The sequence below is a fragment of the Clavelina lepadiformis genome, chromosome 3, assembly GCF_947623445.1.
Source record: "Clavelina lepadiformis chromosome 3, kaClaLepa1.1, whole genome shotgun sequence".
Taxonomy (NCBI): domain Eukaryota; kingdom Metazoa; phylum Chordata; class Ascidiacea; order Aplousobranchia; family Clavelinidae; genus Clavelina; species Clavelina lepadiformis.
In genome coordinates, this window is record NC_135242.1 from 3,392,551 (window position 1) to 3,418,111 (window position 25,561).

The 25,561-nt window shown below is 36.3% G+C and overlaps 4 protein-coding genes across 6 annotated transcripts; 1 reads left to right on the forward strand and 3 right to left on the reverse strand.

The window, feature by feature from the left end:
- The first annotated feature begins 8,089 nt into the window (after positions 1-8,089).
- LOC143450408 (regulator of chromosome condensation-like) lies at positions 8,090-12,457 on the forward strand. Of its 2 annotated transcripts, XM_076950932.1 has the most exons (12): positions 8,090-8,329; positions 8,525-8,605; positions 8,683-8,876; positions 9,339-9,426; positions 9,559-9,662; positions 10,004-10,141; positions 10,262-10,358; positions 10,500-10,538; positions 10,858-11,016; positions 11,104-11,217; positions 11,337-11,489; positions 11,708-12,457. In XM_076950932.1, the coding sequence occupies exons 1-12, from the start codon at positions 8,236-8,238 to the stop codon at positions 11,902-11,904; spliced, it is 1,458 nt and encodes a 485-aa protein (XP_076807047.1). In that variant the 5' UTR covers positions 8,090-8,235; the 3' UTR covers positions 11,905-12,457. The 2 variants fall into 2 exon arrangements, with proteins under 2 accessions (XP_076807047.1, XP_076807048.1); XM_076950933.1 differs by lacking the exon at positions 10,500-10,538 and having other exon boundaries at positions 8,092-8,329.
- Positions 12,458-13,345: 888 nt separating this feature from the next.
- Positions 13,346-16,588, reverse strand: LOC143450600 (L-threonine 3-dehydrogenase, mitochondrial-like). Its single transcript, XM_076951211.1, has 8 exons — positions 16,368-16,588; positions 16,184-16,297; positions 15,870-16,043; positions 15,525-15,673; positions 15,242-15,332; positions 15,035-15,153; positions 14,582-14,732; positions 13,346-14,316 (listed from the first exon to the last, which is right to left on the reverse strand). The coding sequence occupies exons 1-8, from the start codon at positions 16,522-16,524 to the stop codon at positions 14,162-14,164; spliced, it is 1,110 nt and encodes a 369-aa protein (XP_076807326.1). The 5' UTR covers positions 16,525-16,588; the 3' UTR covers positions 13,346-14,161.
- Positions 16,589-18,284: 1,696 nt separating this feature from the next.
- LOC143450164 (uncharacterized) lies at positions 18,285-24,056 on the reverse strand. 2 transcript variants are annotated; one of them, XM_076950601.1, is made up of 4 exons: positions 23,950-24,056; positions 23,664-23,833; positions 19,599-19,707; positions 18,285-19,514 (listed from the first exon to the last, which is right to left on the reverse strand). In XM_076950601.1, the coding sequence occupies exons 3-4, from the start codon at positions 19,679-19,681 to the stop codon at positions 18,686-18,688; spliced, it is 912 nt and encodes a 303-aa protein (XP_076806716.1). In that variant the 5' UTR covers positions 19,682-19,707; positions 23,664-23,833; positions 23,950-24,056; the 3' UTR covers positions 18,285-18,685. The 2 variants fall into 2 exon arrangements, with proteins under 2 accessions (XP_076806716.1, XP_076806715.1); XM_076950600.1 differs by lacking the exons at positions 23,664-23,833; positions 23,950-24,056 and adding an exon at positions 19,834-19,974.
- On the reverse strand, positions 20,716-23,130 carry LOC143450163 (U3 small nucleolar ribonucleoprotein MPP10-like). Its single transcript, XM_076950599.1, has 3 exons — positions 21,557-23,130; positions 21,058-21,189; positions 20,716-20,845 (listed from the first exon to the last, which is right to left on the reverse strand). Exons 1-3 carry the CDS (start codon positions 23,009-23,011, stop codon positions 20,747-20,749), a joined length of 1,686 nt encoding a protein of 561 aa, XP_076806714.1. The 5' UTR covers positions 23,012-23,130; the 3' UTR covers positions 20,716-20,746.
- Positions 24,057-25,561: the final 1,505 nt, after the last annotated feature.

Sequence of the window (25,561 nt, forward strand, 5' to 3'; positions counted from 1 at the left end):
GAAAACGTTATTTTTAGAAACTGAATGAATTTAAAACTCAAACCACAAAGATCAAAATGACGAACAGAAGCCCAATATAATCTGCACCAACCTTCTGAGAGGTTCACGCTTAAATCATCATCATCTCATCTTAAACGCTCATCTCTTAAACGCAAAATCTAACGCGCATTGGTAAAGTCACTAATTATTTGAATCATCAACTTTCCACACCTTTATTATTGATAAGATATCTGAAAGTATTTTATTTGAAATGTTTTTTATCAAATTCCATGAGAGCTAATTGAAATAAACCTCCACCCTACTGACGAAACTTGCCGCCATTCGCCAATTGAAAAAGAAAGCTTTAACAAACAATTACCCTCTGCTGAAGCATACATTATTTCCAGCAGATATGGTCGCGCCTTTTATTGCACGTTTCAGCAAAACCTGGCCCGAAACCTGAAATTACCTGCCTGCTTCAAATACACTGACACTCAATTGAAAAATAGATTTCTGTGAGAATTCGCTTCGGTCTTTAGGTATTTTAAGATTATACGAGAAAAGAAAAGCATTTTCGCCAATCTTCCATGACATTGAAATTCTTTCAACAATGGCCGCCTGTTTTTTATCAAAACAAAACTAAATTCGTAATAAAGATATTTGTCGTCGAATTGTTCTCAATACGGTTGTGCTTTCTCTATTGAACTGAATTCTTTTTTGCTTTTTGAGGTCAATATTTTCACTATTTATTCGGTAATAACTACTGCCCCGTACGCTGTAACACCAGGTTAACGAACGAGAAAAATAACGCATTCATACAATAAACCAAGCGAACATACTGTCTTATGAAACAGCAGTACTGTGGTGTCAGGTAATTGTTTACCGGCGCTCTTTTTACCACTTTTTTCTGCAAAAAACTTTGAGGTCAAGTTTACAACTGCAAGCCTGTAACTGGGTTGAGTGTTGTGCGATTATTACGTCATAATTCTTTCTTATTCATGACTTCATAAGTAAGCGCTGTCGTGTAATTTTAAACACATTTTCCGCATTGAAATATAGCCTGCCTTTTTACATAGCTACTGTAACTTTTTACACGCAGCGTAAGACGTATTGGATTAAGTGGTCTTCAATAAAAATACCGGATCTGTGCATGATTATATAGCACAACGACGTCTCCACAGCAATAGAGACGTTTCCCCTTCGATTTCAACTATTGCGATACGTCATCATCCATTCTATCTTTTTTGGGTGTTTCTATTTACAGTAGCGATTGTCACAATAGTAGGTGTGGCGAAAATGTCCGCCACTTTGACGCATCACCTTATACTTGTCAACTATTACGGAGTTGCGATTTGAAATGATTTGCTTGGTAATACTAATTCATGCTGAGTTTGTGGCGCTAGAAAGTTTGCCAGTTTTTCTGATATAATACGCCAATTGTGCTGTCTGTAGCTACTATGCTGCTTCCATTAGCCTATCTCGTATCACTTGCTCCTGAATGTTACATGATTTGATTTCAGGAGATTTTCCTGTAGGAATTTCCTTAAGTCGTACAAACGTTGCCTAAATTAACTGGGTTACCTAAATAACAGAACAGTTGTATAAAAAGCAATCTATAGTTTATATTTAATTCTTAAAAGTGTTAACACCCTCCCAATATTATATCTTATCTGTTATACGAACTTGTGCGATTAGTTTAAATCATGACTTTTGTCATAAGTAAGTTACAAAAATTTCTGCTTTCGTTACAGCTCTGGTTCGCAGAAATAATTTATAACCTCAACCTTATATAACTGATTTTTTAAAAAAACAACACAAAAGTAGTCCACGCGTACATTCTTGTTGCGAGACTGGAAACTTAACAATAACAAAAAATTTGTGGGGACGCCATGCCAATATCGCAAACTAGTTATTTCGAAATGTCGTCGAAATTAGCCTATGTCCAGTTGAATAATCATGGATACTTTGCTTAAACTCTGTACCTATAGCGTGGCAAAAACTGATTTTGTCAAAACATATTCAAACAGCAAAAAGCAAATGATTTTACAGATGTTGACTTGTATGCGACGCCGGTAGCAAGGCAATTTGACCTATGTCAGTATCATAAAAAGTACCAGAAATGACTCGGCGATAACATGTAGGAAGACCTTTTTAAATCATGTTCGAAAAGGTTAAACAGAAAAGTTTATTCGCTGGAAAAAATGTCAGTAATTTTGCAATGTCTACGATTGAAATCGCTTTGGATTTTGCTTCCTTTTGGTTTTCCGGTGTTTGACCATTTCGGGCTGGTCTTTTTCTGTTTCGTTAAACACCAAACTCTAATAATGACGTCAGTGTGCCTGGTTGTTGCGTAATACCCATGAATAGACCAACGTTAAGAAGCTTGCCCACTTCGTTGAATAACTATAATGGCAAAAGCTGATATATGTCATCGTCATGAAACTGTAAATTTATGTCGAAAATGTATTAAACGTCGTGTTTATGCATAAGGTTTTGTATAGAAGCCTTCAAAAACTGTGCTAGACGTAAAAAGATGTTGCAGTGACGGAATGTGGCGGTTTGCCGCTCTAAGAGGACCTTAATGTGCTACGTAGCCTCCCCATAAAGGTGATAGGTTTATACCCAGGAAAAGCCCCTAGCGTTACTTCGATGCCAAACTTTGCAATTTTCTATTTCCACTTTTTTTCAGGTACCAAAACCAGTTATATGAATACACTGCGTTTTTTTTTAAACAAACAAAACAGTCAAAATTGTAGCCCACATTTCAAAGACATTGCTATCAGCATGCACTGAAAAAGAGACGTTATAGAAAAGTGTCGCGTTGTACTCGTTTTACGGAGCATACGGTGCGACCTAGTCTACTGTAATTATGACGTCACTATGGGACTTCTAAATTTTGGGAAAACCGCTCTTCCGCACGTTGTAATTTTGAATAAATTACTGCTTTAGCCAACGATCCTATTGTGTTTCCATGCAGCCTAATTTAAACGCTCAAAGGTTTTAATCTTAAATTTTTTCAAAGCATTGTATTTTAGTAAAAGAAACCCCAGTATATGCTGCACATCTATATATAAAAATGGTCACGGTGTCATGCGGAATTATAGCACCAGCAACTTCAGAACGAGTTCAGGGGATGTAGTGACTTCCATTGTAACGTCTTTACGTCTATATAACATAAAAGATCATTGTTTCTTTTGCTCCCAGTCGAACATTTTAAAGAACGATCATTTGACGTCATGTGTTTTTATTAGTTTTGTCTCTAACGTGTTTTTTGTCCAAGCTTGAGGCTCGTGATATATTCAGTTGTTTACTTAGTGGAATTGAAATGAATTACAAAGTTAATAAAATAAACCTTCATATTTAGACAAGTATCTTCGTAGTCATCAATGTCATTAAGTGAAAATTCACCCGGGAGACCACGGATGAACGATGAAACAAGAAGCACCAAGTGGTTGCCAATATGACGTTTTTTACGACACTATCGATGACAAAAAAACGTAAACATTTGACACCGGGTGCAGCCATGTGCAGCATATCTGAGGACGCCCAATAAAAGTCCAAATAATACTTGATACAATAGATTTAAAAAGATTCGAAGTCGAATTTATACACCATATTGTTACAATTCAAACAACGTGCATAGAAATCATATTTATTTTATGTACAAGGTAATCTGACAAACTCCGAACATAAACATCTGTCCTTTGTCAGAGAAACACAAACAAGTAAATAGCAAGGCTAATTATATAACGATACAAAAAGTGCGAGAGTAGCTGCACAAAAAGACGCAAAACTTGAGCCTTTTTAGTGACAAGAACAAAAGTATAAGATGTAACGATTCAATCACTGGACTGGTAAAGGGTGCGAGGACATTGTTAACACTTAAAAGACAAAGCAAGTTGTAATGATACTGAATACAGCGAGCCTTATAAGGCCGAGTAGAAGATATAAAGCTGCTTTCAAATTTCAATTTATTCTTTTATGTAAATCGATGTGGCACTTTGCATTTTTTGCACTGTAGATATAAAAGCAAACTTAGTTCATTAGAAGGTCATTTCTTTCTAATAATCTGACTTCATCTCAGTATAAATACAACAAAATCCAAGAATAGTCGTAATTGTTTTTGCCTAACTCCAGGACTGATAAGTGCGTGTCCAGTATAAAAATTCTTCAAATCAGTTAATTGGAAAAAGAAAACGTTGAACGATATGTTAATTTTTTCAGGTAGAGCGTTGCTGCATTAATACAGCGTATTTTTATTATTATCAATGCTTTGTGTGAATATTTTATTTATTATTTTAGACTACACAAAACGAATCCTTCATAACTCTAAAAACTGCTTCAATTACGCAATAATACCGAAGCGCAATATTACAAATTCTTAGACTCTTCATGTCAGATTAGGGCAGAGGTCATATTTAGCATAAAACGACAAACGTAAATGACGATAAATCCTGATTAGCAAAAATATAAAGATAAAAGACGACAGTTTGTGGCCTATATCGGTTACAAAGTGTTATGCAATAACTTACCGGATAAACAACACAACACGATTGACACTGTAGGCTACTTCCGATTTTATCAAAAATTGCTGCAATAATAAACAAACAAGATGAAGGATGAACAGATTGTGGTAATACACTTGCAACAAGATGACTTAACTTGCTAAAAGGTTATTAAACAGAACTATAAAATTGTACAGCGCTTGGTAATGATCGAGGGTCGTCCTATTACAATGTAATAATTCCACGAACAGGTGATGATATAACGTCAATCGTGCGCTACAAAGTGGTAGTAACAAGCATAGTTGCTAACACATTACATTTCAGCAGAATCCCTGTTCTTAAATCTAAACAAATTTTGTTTCAAGGAGAAGAGATGATTAACAGAGAACCTGTAACTGCAACAGTAAAAATTATGGTGAAGCCACGTTTATCAGGCGAACTGCGAATGAGGGGAATCCCGTTATTCGAAATTAAACTGCTTGGAACGGATAATATCTTACCATGCATTTGACCGCTTTAATCTGGAAACCTCGCAGTCCGACTTCGACACGGGCATGTTAAGTCTCAAATCGATAAAAAATACCTTCAGATCCGGATTACGACAAGTGTTACACATTTATTCCGTTTTTTACGTCAAGTTAACTTTGTCACACGTCAACATTTGTCTTGCACTCGATCACAGACAAGTTTTTTCCACTGAAGCCAGAATTTTGGACGCAATTAGGCCTGCAATACATTTTTTATCGCGTTTTATTCCAGTTTAGTCCTAAATATATGCTATCTTAAGGTTCGTAAATTAATTCAATTCAATACAGTAATGGGAAAACATAGCCTACAAACAAAAATATGATATTGCGTTTTTTTAAGACTTAAGTTGGCAGTTTCGCTAAGTTGGCAATTTTGTTTGTTCTTTTGGGTGTCCATTCAGGCAAGTGTGGCGTATTAATGACGTGTATATTAAAGAGTGAAAAAGGTTACATCATCTCTATGATGATGTCATTATCACAGTTTACCAGGTGCAATGCTTTTGTAGTTTGTTCTATTCAACATCAAGACTTGTATTAGTTGTGTGATATTGCGACATAAATTTGCACAGTGATCGTTATATTGGAAAGGGTGGTCGTGTAACAGAGTAGCACATAAGGAAATCTTTTGTGGGCGCGTTTTGAGGATTATTAATTTACATGAGCTTGTGTTTGCGAGAAGATTTAACCTGCATTCAGCTGAAGAAAAGTCGCCAAACAGACATTGCACCTTTTCTGTTTTTTGGCTTTGATGACTTGCAGAAAAGCTGCAAGTCCGACGGGAAAAAGGCGAAACGTTCTTACAAAATAACAAAGATAAGAACAAATTGTTGGCAGTTACGCCTCAAACAAAACGTTGTTGCCAAAACAATAGAAAATATATTTATTAATCAGACGCTTCGGTTGATACTATAGCGGCTTTAGTATAGCAATTATCGAAATGACTGAGAGCAACTTGACACTGCTTTATTTATGTGGAGTAGGGTTCACTGGTTCTGACAGTCATTTTTTCTCTAACTGCACCGTTATATATTTTTAACCATATTGTTGTTCTGTAATCTGTATCAAATTGATAATAGTTGCAGTTAGCCTACCAACTGAAACATGTGAGAAGAATTTTTCTCCTTACTTGTCTCCATTTAGTGTCAATGTTTGTTTTACATATCTTGTGTAGTTCACCGCTAGTTCTGTACGGACGCTGTTTTCTCTCGGATTACCGTACTTGTAAGCATGATCTCAGATAACTCAGTAAAGCGTCGAGCGAAAGGTCTTAATTACAAAGAATGTATCCATCGATAAAGGAGTTGAAGCTGCCGGTACATGTGATTATGTGACGGATAAGCACCACGAAATGTGAGTGTTGTAATGTGTGGAAGTGCCCAACCACGTCATGCTCAAGTTTAGCTCTACTTGAAACTGGTGTAATTGTGACGTCACTATGGGATTTCACATGGTTTTTCGCTTCCACACCAGACAAGAGAAGATGTCGTAATTTAGACAGTCGACAATGTAGGTCATGCAACAGGAATTATCACTTACTGGTTTCCAATTATTATGAAAGAAAACTAATTTAAATGTAGCGAGTTTTAAGCTTCTGCTGCGGCAAAAAGGAGTTTACCTAATCAAATGGGTTAGGCCTATCACTTACCAGGCAAACATAAACATATCGTCTTTTGCATCTGCCGTTTGGTACGGTATGTAGGCTAGGCCTGCCGAGCCTACCACGCCTTACAGTAGGGTGCTCGATAGAGTAGGCTTAGGACTAATGTGTATATCGGTATGTCATTGGACATCGGTATCAACAGCGTAGTCCAAAAGACATAAGAGTCCGTAAGACCAGGTCTTATGATCTAAGTTAGCCTAACAGAGAGTTTGATTTGGGTTGTTCCGTTCATTTGTGAACGTTACAAGTTTGCTGCTGGATAGCAGTGGTGTATATACATGTTACGTTAGCATGCTTAAGCATTTTGTGTTTTCCTCGCTTTAAATAATAAACATTGTTTGAAGTTGATTCTTTCATTATTGTGGTTACAGGGAAGCAGGCCAGGTCTAATGCAGAAGTGTGTTTCCACAGAATGCCTTTGCATACTAGACCCCAGCAACTCAAATTATGACATAATCTTTAATTGTTTAATGCATTTAAAATTTTTAATGAAGATTCACTGGAACTGGTAAAGCTGCTTAAGTATGACAGCTTAGCTAAAATTTTAAACTGTAAAAGAAGTCGCGTTACAGAATTTTTACTAGGCTATGACATTATTAACTAGGCTTTTAATTGTTAACTAGACTTTAGTTATCAGAATAGTTGAAAAATAGTTACATAAAGCTCAGCCACTGTGGTATCTAAGTATTGTGCAATATATTTTTATATAGCCGGGGTGCTATTGGCAGTGTTGCTGTTAAAAAAAAACAAATTAATGATGTCGTAAGTAGACCTGTATTATATAAAAGCTCGTATAACATAACTGCAAAATAATCTTTTATTGTAATTAATTAATTAACTAATTATCTCTTATTGTTCTATTGTAATTAATCTTTTATGATAATTGTCTTATGCAGTTTTTCTCACAAACAACTTGTTTCCCAATGGCTTCAAAAGTCTCAACTATTAAGAAAAGTTAATTAAGATGTCATATTTCAGATTGAAGTTACTCATTGGAAGTTATAGCCAAATTAAAATTTATAAAATAATTACAGTATCCATACCTATTACTGGGTTTCAATATATTCAATGTTAAATCATAAAATTTTAGAGGGAAACATTGTTGTTATTGAGTAATACAAAGAGCATAGCAAGAATGAAATTTTGAGCGTTTTTCTAAAACAGTTATCATACAGATGGATTTTGGACGCAAAAAAAAGGCTTCCTCAAGTGGCGAAAATGCCAAAATTTTAGGAGCCCCCTTTTTACAGACCAGTCACGTTGGAAAACTATTTCTTAGTTTTGTATCACTTCTTAAATACTTTTATGTATACATATGTTTCCCAAACTATAAAAAAATCTGTAAGTAAGGCTGTTCATTTCTGTTTTCGGTTGATTTTGTATGGAATGACTTGGGCATTGTATCTATTCTGGAGTATTATAATTATTCTATTTAGATATATGATGTATAATTTAGCAAGCTGTAAAGAAAACACTTGATATTAGGTGGTAAAAAACGCTGATGATAAAAACAAATAATAACAAAAACCATACAATTTTCTGACTGCAAGATTCTGTTTTTGCAATGGTTTCTCAACGCAAAGGAGTAAAAAACAATATTCAGAAGATGTCAAAAAGCTCAAAAGCTTCAGTCAAAGGAAAGCAGAAAAATGTACCAGGTTTGTTTATTTTATGATTTAATATTGCCATGACCAAATAAGCTACTACTCAGTGAAGTTAGGTTAGGTTATCGTTACTATCGATTAACTAACTAATAACTGGATAGTCTGCGAGAGATTTGCTCATGTTTTTTGTTGAATATTTTGTGCCAGAAAAAGTTTCTGAGCATTTTTAAAGCTGTTGATAATTTTCAGATAAAAATTCTTCAAACTCTCGAAAGCGAGTTTTGGACTCTTCATCAAAAGAAGAAACCAACAAAAAGCCCCGACTAGAAGGTTTAAAAATATTTATGCTTGCATCTGTTCAATCCTATATAATTTGATTTCTGTTGATATAATAACTTATTTTTCAGCATTTGATAAATTTGAAAATAGGCCATGCGGCGTCGTCATGACACTTGGTCAGGGTGACACTGGTCAATTAGGTCTCGGAGAAGATATCATGTCTCGGAAAAAACCAGCAATAGTGAAGGATTTATCAACCCAAAAAATGACACTAGTTGCCGCTGGGGCCATGCACACTGTTTGTCTTTCATCACAGAGCAAGGTTTACATATTTGACCAGAATTTGGCCGATAAAATGCCCTACAACAGAGTTGTAATACATTAAGTCATTGATGTGACTCGAGTCATATTTTTCATCACTTGTCTTGACTATACTCAGTTGTTCGAAATGACTCCAACCAAGTTATGGTACATCTAGGTGATAAAATTACATATTTTTAGAACAAAATTACTTTTCTGAATCGATAAGTACTGGTGTAAACGGAACTAACTTTGAAGAACGTAACATGCTTAATGCAAACCTCTAATCAGCAAACATAAAACTAACAATTGACTCTGCCAAGGATTTTTGAGTCAAGTCAAACTGCTGTTTGACCCAAGGCAGAAAGCAATGACTTTGTTACAACTCTGCCGGGCATCTTGTACAGTAGACCAGCGAAATGTTACACACACCTATGTTTGTTACTCGTCTTAGAATGATTAATTTATTTTGTCCTTCTTACAGCTGTACTCTTTTGGATGTAATGATGAGTTTGCACTTGGACGTATAACTGATGAAGAAGACAATTCGGAATATAACCCGGGACAAATCGGTAAATTTTCAGCACCAACTATTCAGCCGGTTTACTTATAATCTCACTCGCCGAGTGCTAGTGTTGAAATGTACTGAAACAAATGTTAAACATTTCAAGTAACAAATGATGTACATGTCCATCTCTTTTTAGAGGGCCCGCTTGCTGGTAAAGTCATCGTTCAAGTCACAGCAGGTGACAGTCACACCACGTCACTGACCAGCTCTGGAGAAGCGTTCATCTGGGGCACATTTAGGGTAAAATTATTCAGTGTGTTATTTAGGGTGTAATATAATTTGTCTCTTTACTGCTCGGTGGTTTAAATGGGACTACTTACAAATATACACGCAACTACACAAGAGGTGGCAAATTTTTGATAATTCTGTATCTTGCAGTAGATTATTTTATCATTTGCGATTAAAACGCGGGAGACTGTGTTACTTTTAGTTTTCCTTTCCACCTTTGTGGAACAAACCTACAGTGAAAAACTATCCTATAAAAAATAAATTTTCAAACTTAGATGAATTGGTTTTATAAGGTCAATAATTAAAATAATAGGCTACAGTATAACTTAAATCCAGTTTTTGTTTAATCACAGGACAGTCACGGTAGGATCGGACTTCTTAAAGAAGGAGACGCTTGTAGCTGTCCCACTTACCTTGACATGCTGAAGGAACCAATCATCAACATTTCCTCCGGTACAGATCACATTGCGCTGGTATCAATCAGCGGAAAGGTAAATAAAAAATTTGACAAGCTTCTATTGCACAACAGACGATTTCATCAAATCTTTCTCTAAGTGAAATATGTTTAAGAAAATTTAAGATTATCGTGAAATATGTTTCTGCCGTTCTAGGTGTACACGATGGGATGCAGTGAGCAAGGACAATTAGGACGAGTGGCTCGTTATTTTGCAAATCGACGGGAGCAAAGAAGGAAAATGAATGTGGAAGGTAAAGAACTTCTTACCGCATTAAACTCGATAGTAATATAACATACAGTGAATATATCAACATAGTTTGAGGCTTTGAGCGACTGAGCGTGCACAGAAACACTGTTTCTGGACATCTGTGTGACACTGGTCTTTCTTCTAGATTGCGAAGTTCAGGAAGAAAACACTGAGAAGAAAACAGGTTAAGAAATGCTTTCTAGTCATTATACTAAGTGCAGTTGTGTGTGTGGTACTTACAACAACAGCTACAGATACAAGACCAGTTAATAGACAATTTTGTGAAAAACAACTGAAACAGCAGAAGTTTACTGCATGAAGACAGACTAAATACTAAGCCAAGCTACTACGAACAGTTACTCACTCAGTAGAAAAGAACTTGCGTAGTATTCAGTAAAATCTGTTCTCGTGTATTTGCTGCAGAGACATTGCTACTATGTAAAGTGCCCTTTAAAACACCATAGATATTGTGAATTTTACATTATGCCTGCCTTATGTTGCAGGACAGCTTCTTGTTCCTCAAAAAGTTACCATTCCGAGATCCAAGAATGCTACAATGAAACCTGTGATCGTAAAAGTATTTTGCGGTTCATACACCACGTGGGCGTTATCTGCAGAGGGGGAAGTTTTTGGCTGGGGCCTGAACAACTTCAACCAACTTGGTGAGCGACCATTTTAGATCATCACTTTGATTTGATTTGCCAGTTGTTTTTTGACTGGTCAAAACCTTATATGGGTTCTTTGCGCAGGTTTTCCGGACAACGAAGACAGGTTTCGTCCACAGTCTGTCCCTTCTCTCACTGCCCTGGGTGTGAAATTCATCTCTGGGGGGCAGCACCACACCCTTATACTTGATAAGAAAGGTTTGTTTGGTGAAGCCTATTTTACGCTATTGTAATCGTTCACCCATGCTCTATCAACTTAACCAATAAACTTCTTTGCTTAGCCGATTAAGGTGATAGTGAGATTTTTTGCTTTACAGGCCAAGTATTTGTCTTGGGTCGCGGTGAATACGGCAGGTTGGGTTTGGGTGAAGACATGAAGCAGGCAAATGAGCCGATGCAAATTCCATCTCTAAAAAACATCGACTCTATAACTGCCGGTGTGGCCAACTCCTTTGCGGTTGATAAAGACGGTAGGGGATTTAAAGCATTTAAATTTGTGCTTAATTTCCTCAACTGCTATTTATGACCACACTTCAATATCTTTATTATTGCCTAGCTCATTTTTTTTTAAACTTCTTAAATTTTTAAAATTTTTTTTTAAATTAAAGAACCACACGACTGTGGTTTAAAAATGGCAAAACCACAATTTTTACACGAAAATTGACAAAAGTCTAAATTATGTTCCCAGGGAACGGTTACGGGTGGGGCTTCGGTGAGAATCTACAACTGACCACAGGAAACGAAGACGACGAGTGGACGCCTGTACCGCTGGTTGGAAAAAATCTTGAAGAACGTAGAGTGGTTGAAGTGTCCGCCGGAGGGCAGCATACTGCGTTACTAGCAACCGATCAAGAAGATTCTGACAAAGATGGAGGCAGGACTTGAATTGATTTCTTAGAATCAAGCGTTTTAATTTTGTAATGCTTTTATAACGAACCTTTAGCAGGTTGATTTACAATTCGAGTAATTCAAATTTATGCAAAATATCTTAGAGAATCATTTCTCTTATTTTCTACGAATATAACCTATTAACGGTGGTTTTTTAACTCTGTCATTTGTATATCTTCTCCCGTTTAATTCCTAAACCCCTTATCACTTTCATTGTAAGTTGGAACGTTTTCAAACACACAAGCACAAATGTAAGCTTGTAGTGTTGTGTGCAATCTATGAGGACCAAACATGCTCATAACGTGTTAAAATCCAGGTAAAAAGTAGTGCGAATTAACGATTAAAGAATGCGCATATTTTTCTGGAAATGTTTTAATAATTTTCGTAAAACTAGTTAATGGTCATCTAAACTATTTATTGTCATAACACTGCCATTTGATTTTTGTAACTTTACGAACAGTTGGGCGACCGCGTCAAGCTGAGTTGCGAGCTTAGAGAAATTTTCAACTCAGTTCTTTGCTCTTTTACCAATAAAAGCCTGGAAAAGATTTCCGTGACGTGTCGGTGCTACCCCACGTTGGAGCAAATAAGCAATAAATTGTCTGGATTGATACTAGAAACGATAGAATTGACAGTAACGATAGAACCCAGCTTGACAGTAATCGAAAATATGGGCAGCATTCTCCCAAAACTGACGTACATTTGAAAAGAACTATATGCATCAGTTACGTAATGGAAAGGTCGAAATCGAATACGAAAGAGCGTCAGACATTAGGTTGTGCAAACATCAACGCTGTAATTTAGAACCACCCACCATCGCACTGAAAACTGTTGAAATTGAAGAGTTAAAAAGTCACTTTATCAAATTAGTTAATCTTTGGAAAATAACACGAAATTAATGAAAAAAGAGTTAAAATATTTGAATCGATTTTGCTTTAAAAATAGTCGCTAGAATTTGATTCTTATGCACTCAAAATTTTTTGTGTTGAGTGAAACCTCAATTCACTCACAAACCTCAGTCATCGACACGAAAAACAGTCCGAGCTATTATGAGAAGTCTCTTGAACTGACGATCATATTAGTGTGTGGCAAAAATGTGGTGATAATATTGGACTTATCGTCCCAAACTACTACAAAGAACCATATGAAAGTGTTACTCAATCTATTCGTTATAATTGTGCCGTAGAACAACGCTGAAGCGAATTCGAAGGATGATTCAGCTTGAAGGGTGCAGAATAATGATCACCTGATTAGAATGGGCAAGCTAATTTATAAATATGACAGACATTGAATATCAGATGGCATTGTAGCTAGCGTTTTTAAAAATCGAGAAGGTTTGAATTGGTTTTCATTGCGATCGTCAAATTTAGTCTGTAATTTCCGACAATGTCTAATCAGATATATGCTAAGTAGCCTACAGTTACCATTGTAAGTAGAGTTGTAGGTGTAGCAGGAAACAACGAGACGTTTTATTTACAGAAAAAAGTTTTTTTGTACCCAATTATATGATGTCCCTCAACATACCAACATACGCGATTATATAAATTAATGAGAAAAATCAAATACATGATAATGGGCGAACCGAGTTGACCCCATTCATAATAACCACATGAACCATCCCATTAATTATTATAAAAAGCTTATTAGAAATACGAAATATCTACAAGTCTACTTTGTTTTTCATTAAGCAGAAAAGAAGTGCATTTGACGACATAAAATAGATCTTTTAAGCTTTGTTTTTTTAGACGCATTGGTTAGGATGGAAAAATATGTATAGATCCGTTTTTTACTTGGAGTTAAATTAAAGTAACATTAAATTACTGTAAAAGAGCATGTCCCGATCAAGTCAAGTTCACAAGAACGTAATACAGAAACTAAGCAAAATATATTTCAATAGTTCAAACACACGAGAAAGTAGTGACAGCTTTTATGAATGAATTTTGAATTATGATGTTTTTGAATTAACCGATTTAAGTAGCTTTCATATCTGAGAACTCGACAACTACTGCCATGACACCGTCTATATCATCATGTGCGCGTTTCTGACAGCCTTTGCATTAGCGTCGGTTTCATCACGAGTTAGGCTACTGAATTTTAATTTTTGTTAAGACAGTTATAAAGCATGTGAAGTTTCAAATAAAAATGCTTTCATTTAGAAAAGCTGTTATATTCCAAGTCAGTAATGCTATGAAGATTTTGTGTGTCTCGAATTCCTAATTGTTTTGCACAACTGCTGGGCAGCCTACTTTCCTTCTCAAGACAACACCCTTTGGTGAGAAGAGTCCAAATCAAGCTGCTGTTTAAAATTGTCCATCATAAACTCGGCGAGTCTTGTGATGTCATAGTGATGATAATGACCCCAATCTCGTCTAGCGTTGACGTCTTCGAATACGTCAGGCCAACTGTCAGCTAAAAGCAGAAGATACAGTATCAAAATACTGAGGTAGCCTACCACAAAGCTACTTCTATTCAGAAAACGTCATTTCCTGTCATTTTGCAAATTTTTGGTAAGATAGAGGAAAGTGTTTTATTGTCTAACAGTAGAATTATTTTCACCCTTCAACGGTACCAACGTTTCTTTGATTTCTGACCTAAAACTGCGACTTTGACGTGGCGGTAAGCCGTTAATACACAAATGATCGTACATCATGCACTTGATATTTGAAAAGCTTACCAATGCCCTGCAAAAGGGGATTCCCCTTATAGGTGACTTGAAACTCCGGAATATATTTCTTTATTTCGTCTGAGATTTCTTGCGGTGTGAAACTCATTGCGCTAATGTTGTAAACACGCTGCTTTAATTTTTCTTCTGGAGTTTCCATAAACTATTTTTAATAAAAACATTTGTTTTACGTTCTTTATATCGGTGGAAGCCCTCAAAAGGTTCAGGCTACCCAAATAATATGCTGCAGGCCTAATCAGCACCAAAATGTAGCAAATAAAATTGATGTAATGTACAGTAGCTGATGTAAGTAATGCAAGTAATTTAATTAAGTATAAAAAATGCCACAACGTTCGTAACTAGCTACACTAGTGTACCAATCCGACTATCGAAACGTAGCTAACCAGCTGGTTGAAAGTCTTTGTTTCAGTTTTGTTATCTAAACGTTTATGATTTTTCGCTCACCTTCAATGTAGAGGTGATGCAGTCATCAATATGCATCATGGGCATTCTGGTATCTGGCCTCAGTCCACAAGTAAAGTGCCCACTAGTCAGTGCGTGGTAGAACATCATCACAGCATAATCTACAAACAGGAATAAGAGTGTCACAAGCAAAGTAATTTTCCTTAATAATTAATTTGCAGCGTTGCTTCAGATACGTTTAAAACCTACCTGTTGTTCCTCCACCCAACTGGAGATCGGCCGATATGATTCCCGGATACCGTAAGCTACGAAAATCCAGTCCGAAACGCTCTTTGTAGTACTGCCGCAAATGAAAAATAAAATTTATTGATGTTCATCCCGAAAAGAATTTAAATTTAATGATATTCAAGTTTATGCTCACGAATAAGACCAAGACCAACAAAAGCCATTTTTTCAATTAAGAATATTTATCAAAGCCTAAAATCGAATACGAAAAGTGAGAGCCATATAGTTAAAAACTGTTCCATTTCACCTCGCCCATTAGTTCAGCATGCACTTTTGCAACGCCGTATATCGTCTTGGGGCGTTGTATACAAAAATCGGGAGTAGGATTTTTGGGTGAATCGACTCCGAAAGCACCGATAGTGCTGGGAACAAAAAGACGAAGACCAAAGTCGTTCGCTAAAAATAAATGGACGGATACTAAAGTTTAAAACCTAGAAAATTTGAGACAATGTAAAATAGCTTACAATCTACAATCTACATCATGGTCTATATACGCGTTTGTTACTTGGAGATTAGAAACCATAAATAATATTCAATAACTTCCGTATAGTTAGAAGCTAATGACTGATAATGTAACACAAGCGTAACTTACCAATATTTAAGATGTTGTGCAAACCGTTGATATTCACTTTCACAGCTAACGGAACGTTTTGTTCACCAACTGCGCTCAAAAGTGCGCTAAAATGGATGAGCCAATCGGCTCCGTGGTTTACAACAAGCCGTTTCAACTGGTTGTAGTCAAGAATGTCGGCGTATTTGTACGGTCCTGCGAGACAAAATTTTGCGATTACAATCTCCACAGAAAGAAAATAGTTTCACAAATATTATAGCCTATATCGTATCGTAACTAATAGAGAAATACAGGTTTATTATAGCTGGGTAAATTGATAAAATACAATGCCTTACCGTCTTTTAAAACTTCTTTTGTTGGTTTTTTAACATCAGTCAGTAGAACATTTTCTTGGCCATATTTTGCTCTTAAGTGCGCCGCTAAGCGTTGACCAATCTGACCAAGACCACCTATTGCATGAAGCAAATAATCAAAACAACAGCAAGCAGCACAGGCGCAAAGCTTTCTGTTGGTACTTACCCGTTATGATAATCCGTCTTCCAGCCACTGCAGACTGGTGACGAACTTGAAACGTCATAGAAGGTGATTTATGTTGAAATTTAATATTATTTCGACTGACAGCTTGCCCGGGGTATCTTGGCAGAGCTTCCCAAAGTAGTTTTGCTAAATTTTTCATCTTTAATATTCTAAATTTAAATCTTCCTTATAAAATTTGAAATTTTTCTGCAGAAATGGTGAATGGAAATGAATCCTCAGGGTTACATAAATACATCCTACAGAACTGTCATTAGAACTTTTTGGTACAGTTTGCAATAAGCTTTTGTTTTACTATGTTTATTCTTCCTTCTCGGCTTGTCTGACCAGCTACTTGTATTTCTTAGTAACCTTTCCGCTTTTAGACAGAGCATAGATCATCCCACTAACTGATATCATATTTGTTGTCACGATGCAACTTCCGTGACGTAAGCAAAATGACCAGCGGATAAACCCGTCATATCAAAGCGTCTTGTTCATGCATTTTTCACGTAAACCTTTCGTTTATGAGTACTACACTCATAAACAGAATATGTGAAGATGTATGGAACACAGAAGGACTTGAAGTCACACCTATGATATTCCCTTTAGCATAAAAGATCTAGTTTGAATTTTGCTTTTCATTCATAACAGCTATATCATAATTTCTTAAAAAGTCGGACATCTCTAATGAATTAGTATTGACACCACCTGACAATATATGATCTAGGTCGATCGTATTTCTTATTGTTTCGTGTCATAAATTCCAGTATCACATTGCAAACTCTGTCTGGTTTTTAATTTATACAATAACGCGTCATCGCTCGGGCTCAGCCAATCAGAGAGCTCCATTTGACATACACGCCCAATTTTTTACCACTCAGCGTTCAAATAGGGCAAAAGTCTGTACATTTTCAAACAGGTTTAGGTTTTTCTTTAATGCGATGAGCTTTTAAACTTGATAATTTCCACTCAAAACTTTGTCTTCTTAATCACGACGCAAAATTTTACTTCATTAGTTTTGCGCTGATTCTGGTGTCATCACGCGTATAGTTATAAACTAAATTTCGGCTCTGCACTGATCCAATAGTTTACATTTAACAACTTCCGTTGTATTACTTCCTTTTTTAAATATCGTTTCTTGGTGCCAAATGCAAAGTAATAAAATTGCTCACTGAATAATTTGTACACCTTACGGCATCTATTAATCGCTTCAATTGTATAGATATCATGCCACGTGGTTTCAATATTACAAACTGTAGCAGCCGATGGCGAAATTTCAACCTAGATAAGATCTTTCAGGGTTTATAGTTTAGTTTAATTTAATCATGGTAGATAAAGAGCAGACCGCTGAAAAGTTGTTGAGCTTTTCCTCTTGTTCTGTTTATCATGTTGAGAGTCAAAATAGCCGAAGGCAAATCAGATAAAATTGAATCATAACGAACAGTTGAGGCAGACTTGTACAGTGCAAATTGAGCATTGCAAATGTATATTTAAGCATCAGGTTCTTGAAACATGTTTGCCAGTCGTTTTTGCATCCTGTCAACATCGGAAGTTTTTTGAAAATGTAGGCTACTAATTTATAAAATCCAAATTTTCTTCATTACTTTTTACTTGGCCAATTCGTGTTTTCTGTTGTGTTTTTCTTAAAATATATCTGACACACGCAGAGCGCATAAGTAATTTAAACAACATTGCTCACTATATCAAAAGTATTAATTGCCGATACAATTTTACTTCAGCAAATCGTATACCTAAAAAATCTGATTTGTTTTGATTTTGGTGATTTTGTGGCGTTAGTTACTTTTTTACTGTCGGTGCCTTTTCATGGGATTAAACAACACGCTGCCATTTTTTCAATCACGATTTTAGCAGGTTCTTATGAGGAATGAGAAAAATAAACAAACATTATTTCCACTCGAACATTTTACAATATTATTTAAAAACAATCTTTATATAAACTTTGGTAGACACCAATGCGAGAATGAAGTTCACATTTGAAGCAGTATTAGACATGAAATGACGTCATCAGTTCTGTAAATTGTCGAACTTTAGCAATGCATGCATGGAATGAATACAAGAGCCAAAACAGTAGAAAGCATTTTATTAATCAAACGTTTTAATCGATACTACAAATATTTTCAATCTACAAACTGGATGCATTATAGCTATGACTTATGAGCAGCTATGTACACAGTTTTCTGTATGTGAAGCACGGCCGTACCAAACACACAAAATTTGCGTATTTATTAACATTGAACAAAAAGCTATTTTTGGAATACTAGGCACGCTTCGTGACCAATAAGGGTCCAAAACATGGCATTTCAAGCGAGAGAGTGTGCAGATCTACCGGCCGTCTCCAGCCAACGCAGAATATAGGAATGTTTTCTTCTGTAATTGGGTGTCATGTTACGCACCAAAGGTAAACCGATTTGATCAGTAAATCTCACACGTTTCTGTGACGACACTTCGTCGTCATAATCGTTGTTTGATTTTTCATTGCTTTGAATATTTTGTAACCGAGACCGGTTTTGTTCTCTAATTATAACCCGGCCTGAAACTGGAAGCACCCGCAGCACTGGCGCCATCTTACGGGCGATCACATTCATGTCGTTTCTTCTCGGTCCGAAATATGACTCGAGTTGAGCGCGATAATTTCTTAGGTTCTCGGACTTAATTTTTGACGGTTGTCTGACTTGCCCAACTGGGGGCGTTGGAGGTTTGAAGCTTAACTTTTTTTCAAAGAGGGATTTTGCTGATGACAATTTGTAAAGCCCTCTGCTCCCTGGTGTAGTGTTTTTGCTATGATTATAATAAAATCTAGGTGACTTTGATGCCGGCAGGCTTCTATGCGTCACAGGCGGTGTTGGTGACGTCAAAGTTGAATCCATGACGTTATCACTTGTGACGAAGGTTGCCACTGACGCAAACCCGCGATCAGCTTCGATAAACTTAGGCAGGGATGGTATGCTCACGTCTGACCTCTGACGGCCATTTTTAAGCGAACGAACTCCGCTTTTGCTCGGTGTCAGGCATAACAGTTGCTGTGTCGTGCTCACCACTGCTGGGTGAGCGTGATTGTAAAGGCGATTTCCGCGGTGATGGTAGTCGTACGCCGAAGCTGATGGCATAGATTCTCGGTTTCGAAGAGATCTGTAGTTCAAATATGTTACGCATGACTTCCGATAATTAACAACTTAGGCCAAAGCCTACTTTTTAAATGCATGTTCATCTTACCTTACTCGACGCTCCCGGCTTAAGGAACTTTTACCCGCTGTCTCGTAAGGATAATGCGGTGTCCCAGACATAACTGTTGCCATTCTTTTTAGATTTGTGTAAAAAGGGCCTACAAAAAAATCATGTGGGACGAGTTATTTACTCCTCGCGTATTGAGACCCATGATTGTCCACTTTACACTTCTTTAAATAAAAATCAAATCCTGAAACCGACGAAATTAACATTTGCGACCTACTTTAGCAAGCAGCCACATTTTTTTCTAATTTGAAGTTGCGTCAGTGATCATTCAGATTTCTTTTTCAATTAAGCATACCGATTAATTACACCATCAAATTATTGGAAATAGCAGAAATAACTTGCTAAACTTCTTACAAACGTCTGCATTAAAAGATAAGAATAATGCCAACTAAGTAGCTACTGAAACGAATTTTTGCTTTATCTCTCGAACTTGTTTATTGTCACTAAAACCAAACCTTCTTTGAGATTGCAAAAAATCTCACTGTCAATTAATTGCAGTAGTTATTAACTGATAACAAGCACGTGTTTAACTTTCTTGTTCAAAACTTCAAACCTTACTTCAAGCTTTTCCTTACACGAATGCTTAGAGTACAATAATTGCTGAGAAACTAAAATATTTTTGTTATAGAAACGGATAAGTCATCAGAGATCTATAATGACTAGCTTTGTCCATTGCCTGACTCCGTAAGAAATAAGCCTAACAGATTTCTACCTTTTCTAACCTAAAGGAAATTATTCTGATGTGACGCAACAAATTTCCACTGGGTTTGTGGACTTGTTGAGAACAAAATACAAAGACATCGTATTTAAAACGATACAGATCATTGTCGAGAAACGCGCGTTTTAGGGATCAAATAGCATGTTACCGCCCAATCATTGTTGTTACTCATAACAGAATGTATCAGAAACAGTCAGGGCTGCCGTGCGGCCATCAAAGGGAAAATAGAGATGTACAAGATGGCAAATCAAGAAATTAAGTCGTTCAGTTTGCGTCGTGGGAGTCAAAAAATTTGAAGTACGCTTTAAACGATACTGGACACAACATTTAACATTCAACCTTTCTCAATCCTGCAATCGTTTCAAAGACTCCCTATGGAGTAGAATTAAAGTGCTTTATTTATTATTTTATTTCATCGATATTTTCTTTTTGTGCTCTGTTTTGTCTTTCCTTCTTCCAGTTTGCCGAAGAAGCTCTTAGACGAAGTGAGTCGGCTAGATGACTTTGCATTCTAAAAATCAATAAAAACTTCTTAACAATATTAAAAACATCTGTACATGAAATATGCCTGAATGACTTTTCAAAGCAATAGCAGTCAAAACAAATGTTAGAAGCCTATCCTTAACAACTTTACGCAACATACATGTCACATATTACAAAATGCTACTAAAGGGTTTTTGAGATAACAACATTAAAAAATAACAAAAATGCCAGAATAATTGCCTTGATGATCGTAGTTTGGCTTCCTGGTGCTTTGGCAGCCTGCTCTAACTGTTTAATTGCCTGGACTGTTTTCAACTTTTCATTTGTATCAGCCAGCTGCAGAAGTTTTTCTTCTCGATTTTTGGCCCGAGCCTGGAAAAAATCTTAGGTGTAAGTTAACCAAAAGACACCACAATTATATATTGTGGAAACAGTGTCATTTTATTGATTATTTCATAAGACTAACTGACAGGACCACTATAACCTAGTAAAAACTGGTAAGCAATACACAGTCTGCACCTTTAAAGTTAATACTATGAATTAACTAATTTAAACAAACTTTTGGCAGCTTACCACCAGTTACAAATGATCTGAGATATTAAAGAATGTTTACGAAAGCGTTTGTTACAACAAAGCTAACGGTGTAGGATGTCTTATAGTTACACTTTTCAATTACTTGTTATGAGTTATTAATTCATAAATCGAGTTATTTGTTTGTAGCATAAAAGCAACAGTTTACCTTTTGCCTGGCTGCTTTTTTCCGTCGTTCCCGTTTCCTATCAGTTGATGTCTTCTCCAAGTCTGATTTTAAATCTTTCTTTTCCATTATTTCCTCAGGAGCAAGACGATCAGCATTCGTATGTGTCACTGGTTGGACTTCTTCCATGGCCAGAGAAGGAAGATTAGTGATCACCTTGATCTCAGGATCTGGTGGAGCAGAACGAAAATGAAAATTAGACAATGCGTCAAGCTTTTTGAAAAGTTCGTGCATTAACGTTTTCAGTTCAATGCGTTCAGGGTCTTCTTTTTCTTCTGGTTTTTCGTTTGACATTTTTGTTAAATATTCTTTTTCGTAAATTTCCTGCAAAGACATCTTAGACTTTTCGGAGTCTAACACCACTTTCTTTTTGTATTCCTGGGGATCCTTTGTCTCCTTGATTTTTCTGACAACATCATCATAAGCTTTATCTTTTATTCTCTGTCGTATCATTGTTTCCATGTCAAAAGTGTGTTCATCCGTAATGTCAGGTGCAGTTCGATCCGATTGGTTAAAAGTAAGTACTTCTTCAAGCAAACTGTTGACTGGTCGCTTATCTGAAGTCACTTCTCCTTTCATTTGCCAATCTGCTTCACCCAAAGCCTTTTCTTCCAGAGTTTTGATTTTCTTCGATATTTTTACCTGCTGCTTTGCATGATTTGATGACAAAGTGTCATCAATAATCTTGTCTGCTTTGTCATTTATCTTGGGCTTAGCTTTTGTTGTTGGCTTATTAAGAAAAAAGTCTTCGTATTTCAATTGACGTGCAGAGACTTTATCGGTATCCTCATCAAAATTGCCATCATGAAAATCTTCCTCACTTGCGCTTTCATCATCTGGAAAACCTTGCTCATCATCCGAGGATGGAATGTCATTAAAATAATCAATTTCATCATCGCTGTCTTTCGCAGGAGGATGTTCGATTTCTTCTTTATCAAGAAACTTCTCCATCTGTCTCAAACTGAAGAATTCATCATCAACTTCCGTAGCTTCTTCAACTTTTTCTTCATCTTCATTTTCTTCTTCAACATCTGACAAATGTTCATCAGTTTCCTCATCATCTGCAGCGCTGAGCATTATTTTATCTTCTTCACTTTCAACATCGTCACCTGGCTCTTCATCAAGCTCATCCAGGTTTTCTGGAGTGCCATCACTCATCTTTACTAAACAGTGGGCTGTGCCTTTTGAACACGTTGTGACATTTTCATTGTTGTAGAGATCAATTTGCTGCCAGATTTGTTCGTCGTCAAATTCATCAAGAAGCAATTGTGACAAGGGGTCATTTTCAGAAGTTTTGTTGTGTGACTTGGCAAGTCGATACAATGAGGCACAGATGTCAACATATTTACTTGATGCAGCAACATCTCCATTCAAAAATTGTATAGGGTTCACAGATAAGGCTTCAAAATCAGTTAAACTACTATCGCACCAATCCATGATCAGGAACAGAAATTATATATATTTGCAACAACTTCAAATCATTTTACGGTCTAACTTGTAAACAACAAAGTGACGTTGACATTTAACCTACCAAACTACGACACAACATTGTAAAATTGCAATTTAGTATTTATAATTTACAATTTATACTGGCAGACTGGTACTAATCGATCTTGAATTCATCAAACTGATCAGGATCACTGAAGGCTAAGCTGTTTACAAGCCAAACTACCCCAGTATAATGACATACCGGTATTTGGGCTGGTATAACCAGTTCTCACGGTATCCTAAATCGCACTCTACCTGTAATACATTGTAATCATAACAACAGCCTATAGACTAGTACATTTATGTTACAAATCTGACTCTTATGCAAGTGTCTGCATAAAAACAATTTTATTGTATTGTTAATTTGTTGTCACTAACTGTGCGGAGTGAAAATTATAACCCGTTTTAGCACGATCTTAAGTGCCCCAAACACACAAAAATGACAAGTGTGACAAGCAAAAATGCTCAGACGCAATAAAAGTGCGCTCTTAGGTGCGTAATTACACAATAATGTACCGAGTTTGACTTATTAATCTTTAAATCAATCGAAAATTGATTGCACAGAAGTTCTATCCAAGCCATGAAGAGAAATATAACGCACCTTCTCGTTGCTGTAGGATGCTAGGACTAACTGTTGTAGTTTTGTAGTAAGGCACAATTGCTTTTGCACTGCCATATCGGGATGGAGTATTGAGGTATTATTAAGTCATAATTTCTTTTGCATTACCTCATAACTTCTTCCTAATCCGGTCTTCAAGTCGGAGTGCAAAACTACAATACAAATACAACTCAAATAAGAAACCCTAATAAAACACGTGCTCACAAACAGCTCGTACAAAAAAAACTGTCCATGGATTTGCGTGGCTAAGTGAATTCGAGAAATTTACCAATCTAGCAATCCGGGCTTCTGCATTTATACCACACATCTGAACATGCAGTCGACCTTTCCTTCAAATACAGCCCGACAGCAAAGTATGGAGTATGGACACATGGCAGTGTTATGTGTTGGGTACGGATAATTAACGGATATGAGGATTTCTTGGTGAAAAAAGCGCGGTGAAAACCTGAAATTGTGTTTATTTTCTCAATAGATTTTTAATGCGTTAATTAGCTGAGTAAATAAAGTCAAGCTTTTTTATAGTTTAAAATTTCTTTTCAAAGAAATTGGAATTTCTGGCAAATTTATCGGATTCTTTAAATAGTAATCTGTCGGCTCGGTAGCCGAGTGGTTACTGGTTAGTTAGGTAGTGCCTTTTTATCACCCATTACAATAAGAAAAGGAGGTTCTTTCATTCAAATTGTGGAAAAAAGTTTCATCAAGCTTACCAACCTATAGGTTCAAAATCACTCGAGCATAACCATTTCTCTTTCATATTTTAATGAGTGATAAAAAGCTCTACCTAAAATCATAGCATACCAAATAAAAGTTCACAATGATGACAACCAACACACAAAAGGATTATGCTAAATCGGAAAGTAAACAAAATAAGTTTAAAAAATCGAAATAACCGTTAAAGAACGTAACAAACCAACCTATCTCCTTTTTGATTTTTTAGTTCGTTTTTCTTAAGTTCTTATTCGGAAAAGCTCATTTTTGCTTGGATAGTTTGGTTTTGGTTTGGTTATGATTTTTATTCAATTAGACCACAGAACAATTAAAAAAGGTAACACAGTAAGTCACATCGCTTTTACTAATGTAAAGTGAAGAATTTTTGGCGTAAATATGTTTGCATTTTTCATTAATTAAAAATGAGTTAAAAGTTTTAATGATTTGAATAAGCTAAACCTACTGTAGTAGGCTTTTTTCGATTAGTGACAGCAAATTTGAACAAAGAATGAAGAATAGAAACTTATTGCTAGCTTATTTGTTTCTGGTGAATTGTAGCCCGAAGGGTTGATATGCAGCGTCTCACTTGCCGCTGCCACTATGAGAAGGCACCACAGACGCAAAGTCCATGTAGCTAAGTAGTGTAGGCCTATATTGCCTATATGGATTTATCATCTACATTAGGCCTAGCACAGTTGTTAGTTCTTTTTTATTTTGCAGAATGGGAACAGCGTAATTGTCCAAACATTTTTGAGTTTGTCCTAACTTTTGCAACAGCATCTCTTGGCAAATCTTTCCGTAACTATCACCGTAAAAATCTTCTATGTCATGTGTATACGCCAAGAATTTCAAATTTTGGGGAGCAAGTTCGGTGACGTAGGCCTAATAGACTCAGCCAAGTGGCAGTAGGACATTGGACAAAAAAAAACAATACGACGTATTAAAAATACACGCAGTTGCCTAAGGTCAAATCTTTACCAGGTGAAGCCAAGTTTCCTTTCGGTCTCACATATCACAATTAGCCTACGGTTAAAATGTGACCGTTGATAGCTGACACAACAGATCCATACCATCCATCCAAGGTCTGAGCCAAATCAAAGCCGATTCCCAGTTAACCTGCTGTAAGTCATAACTCATAACTCATAACCCTTTCTCAAAACCACTAGGCTATA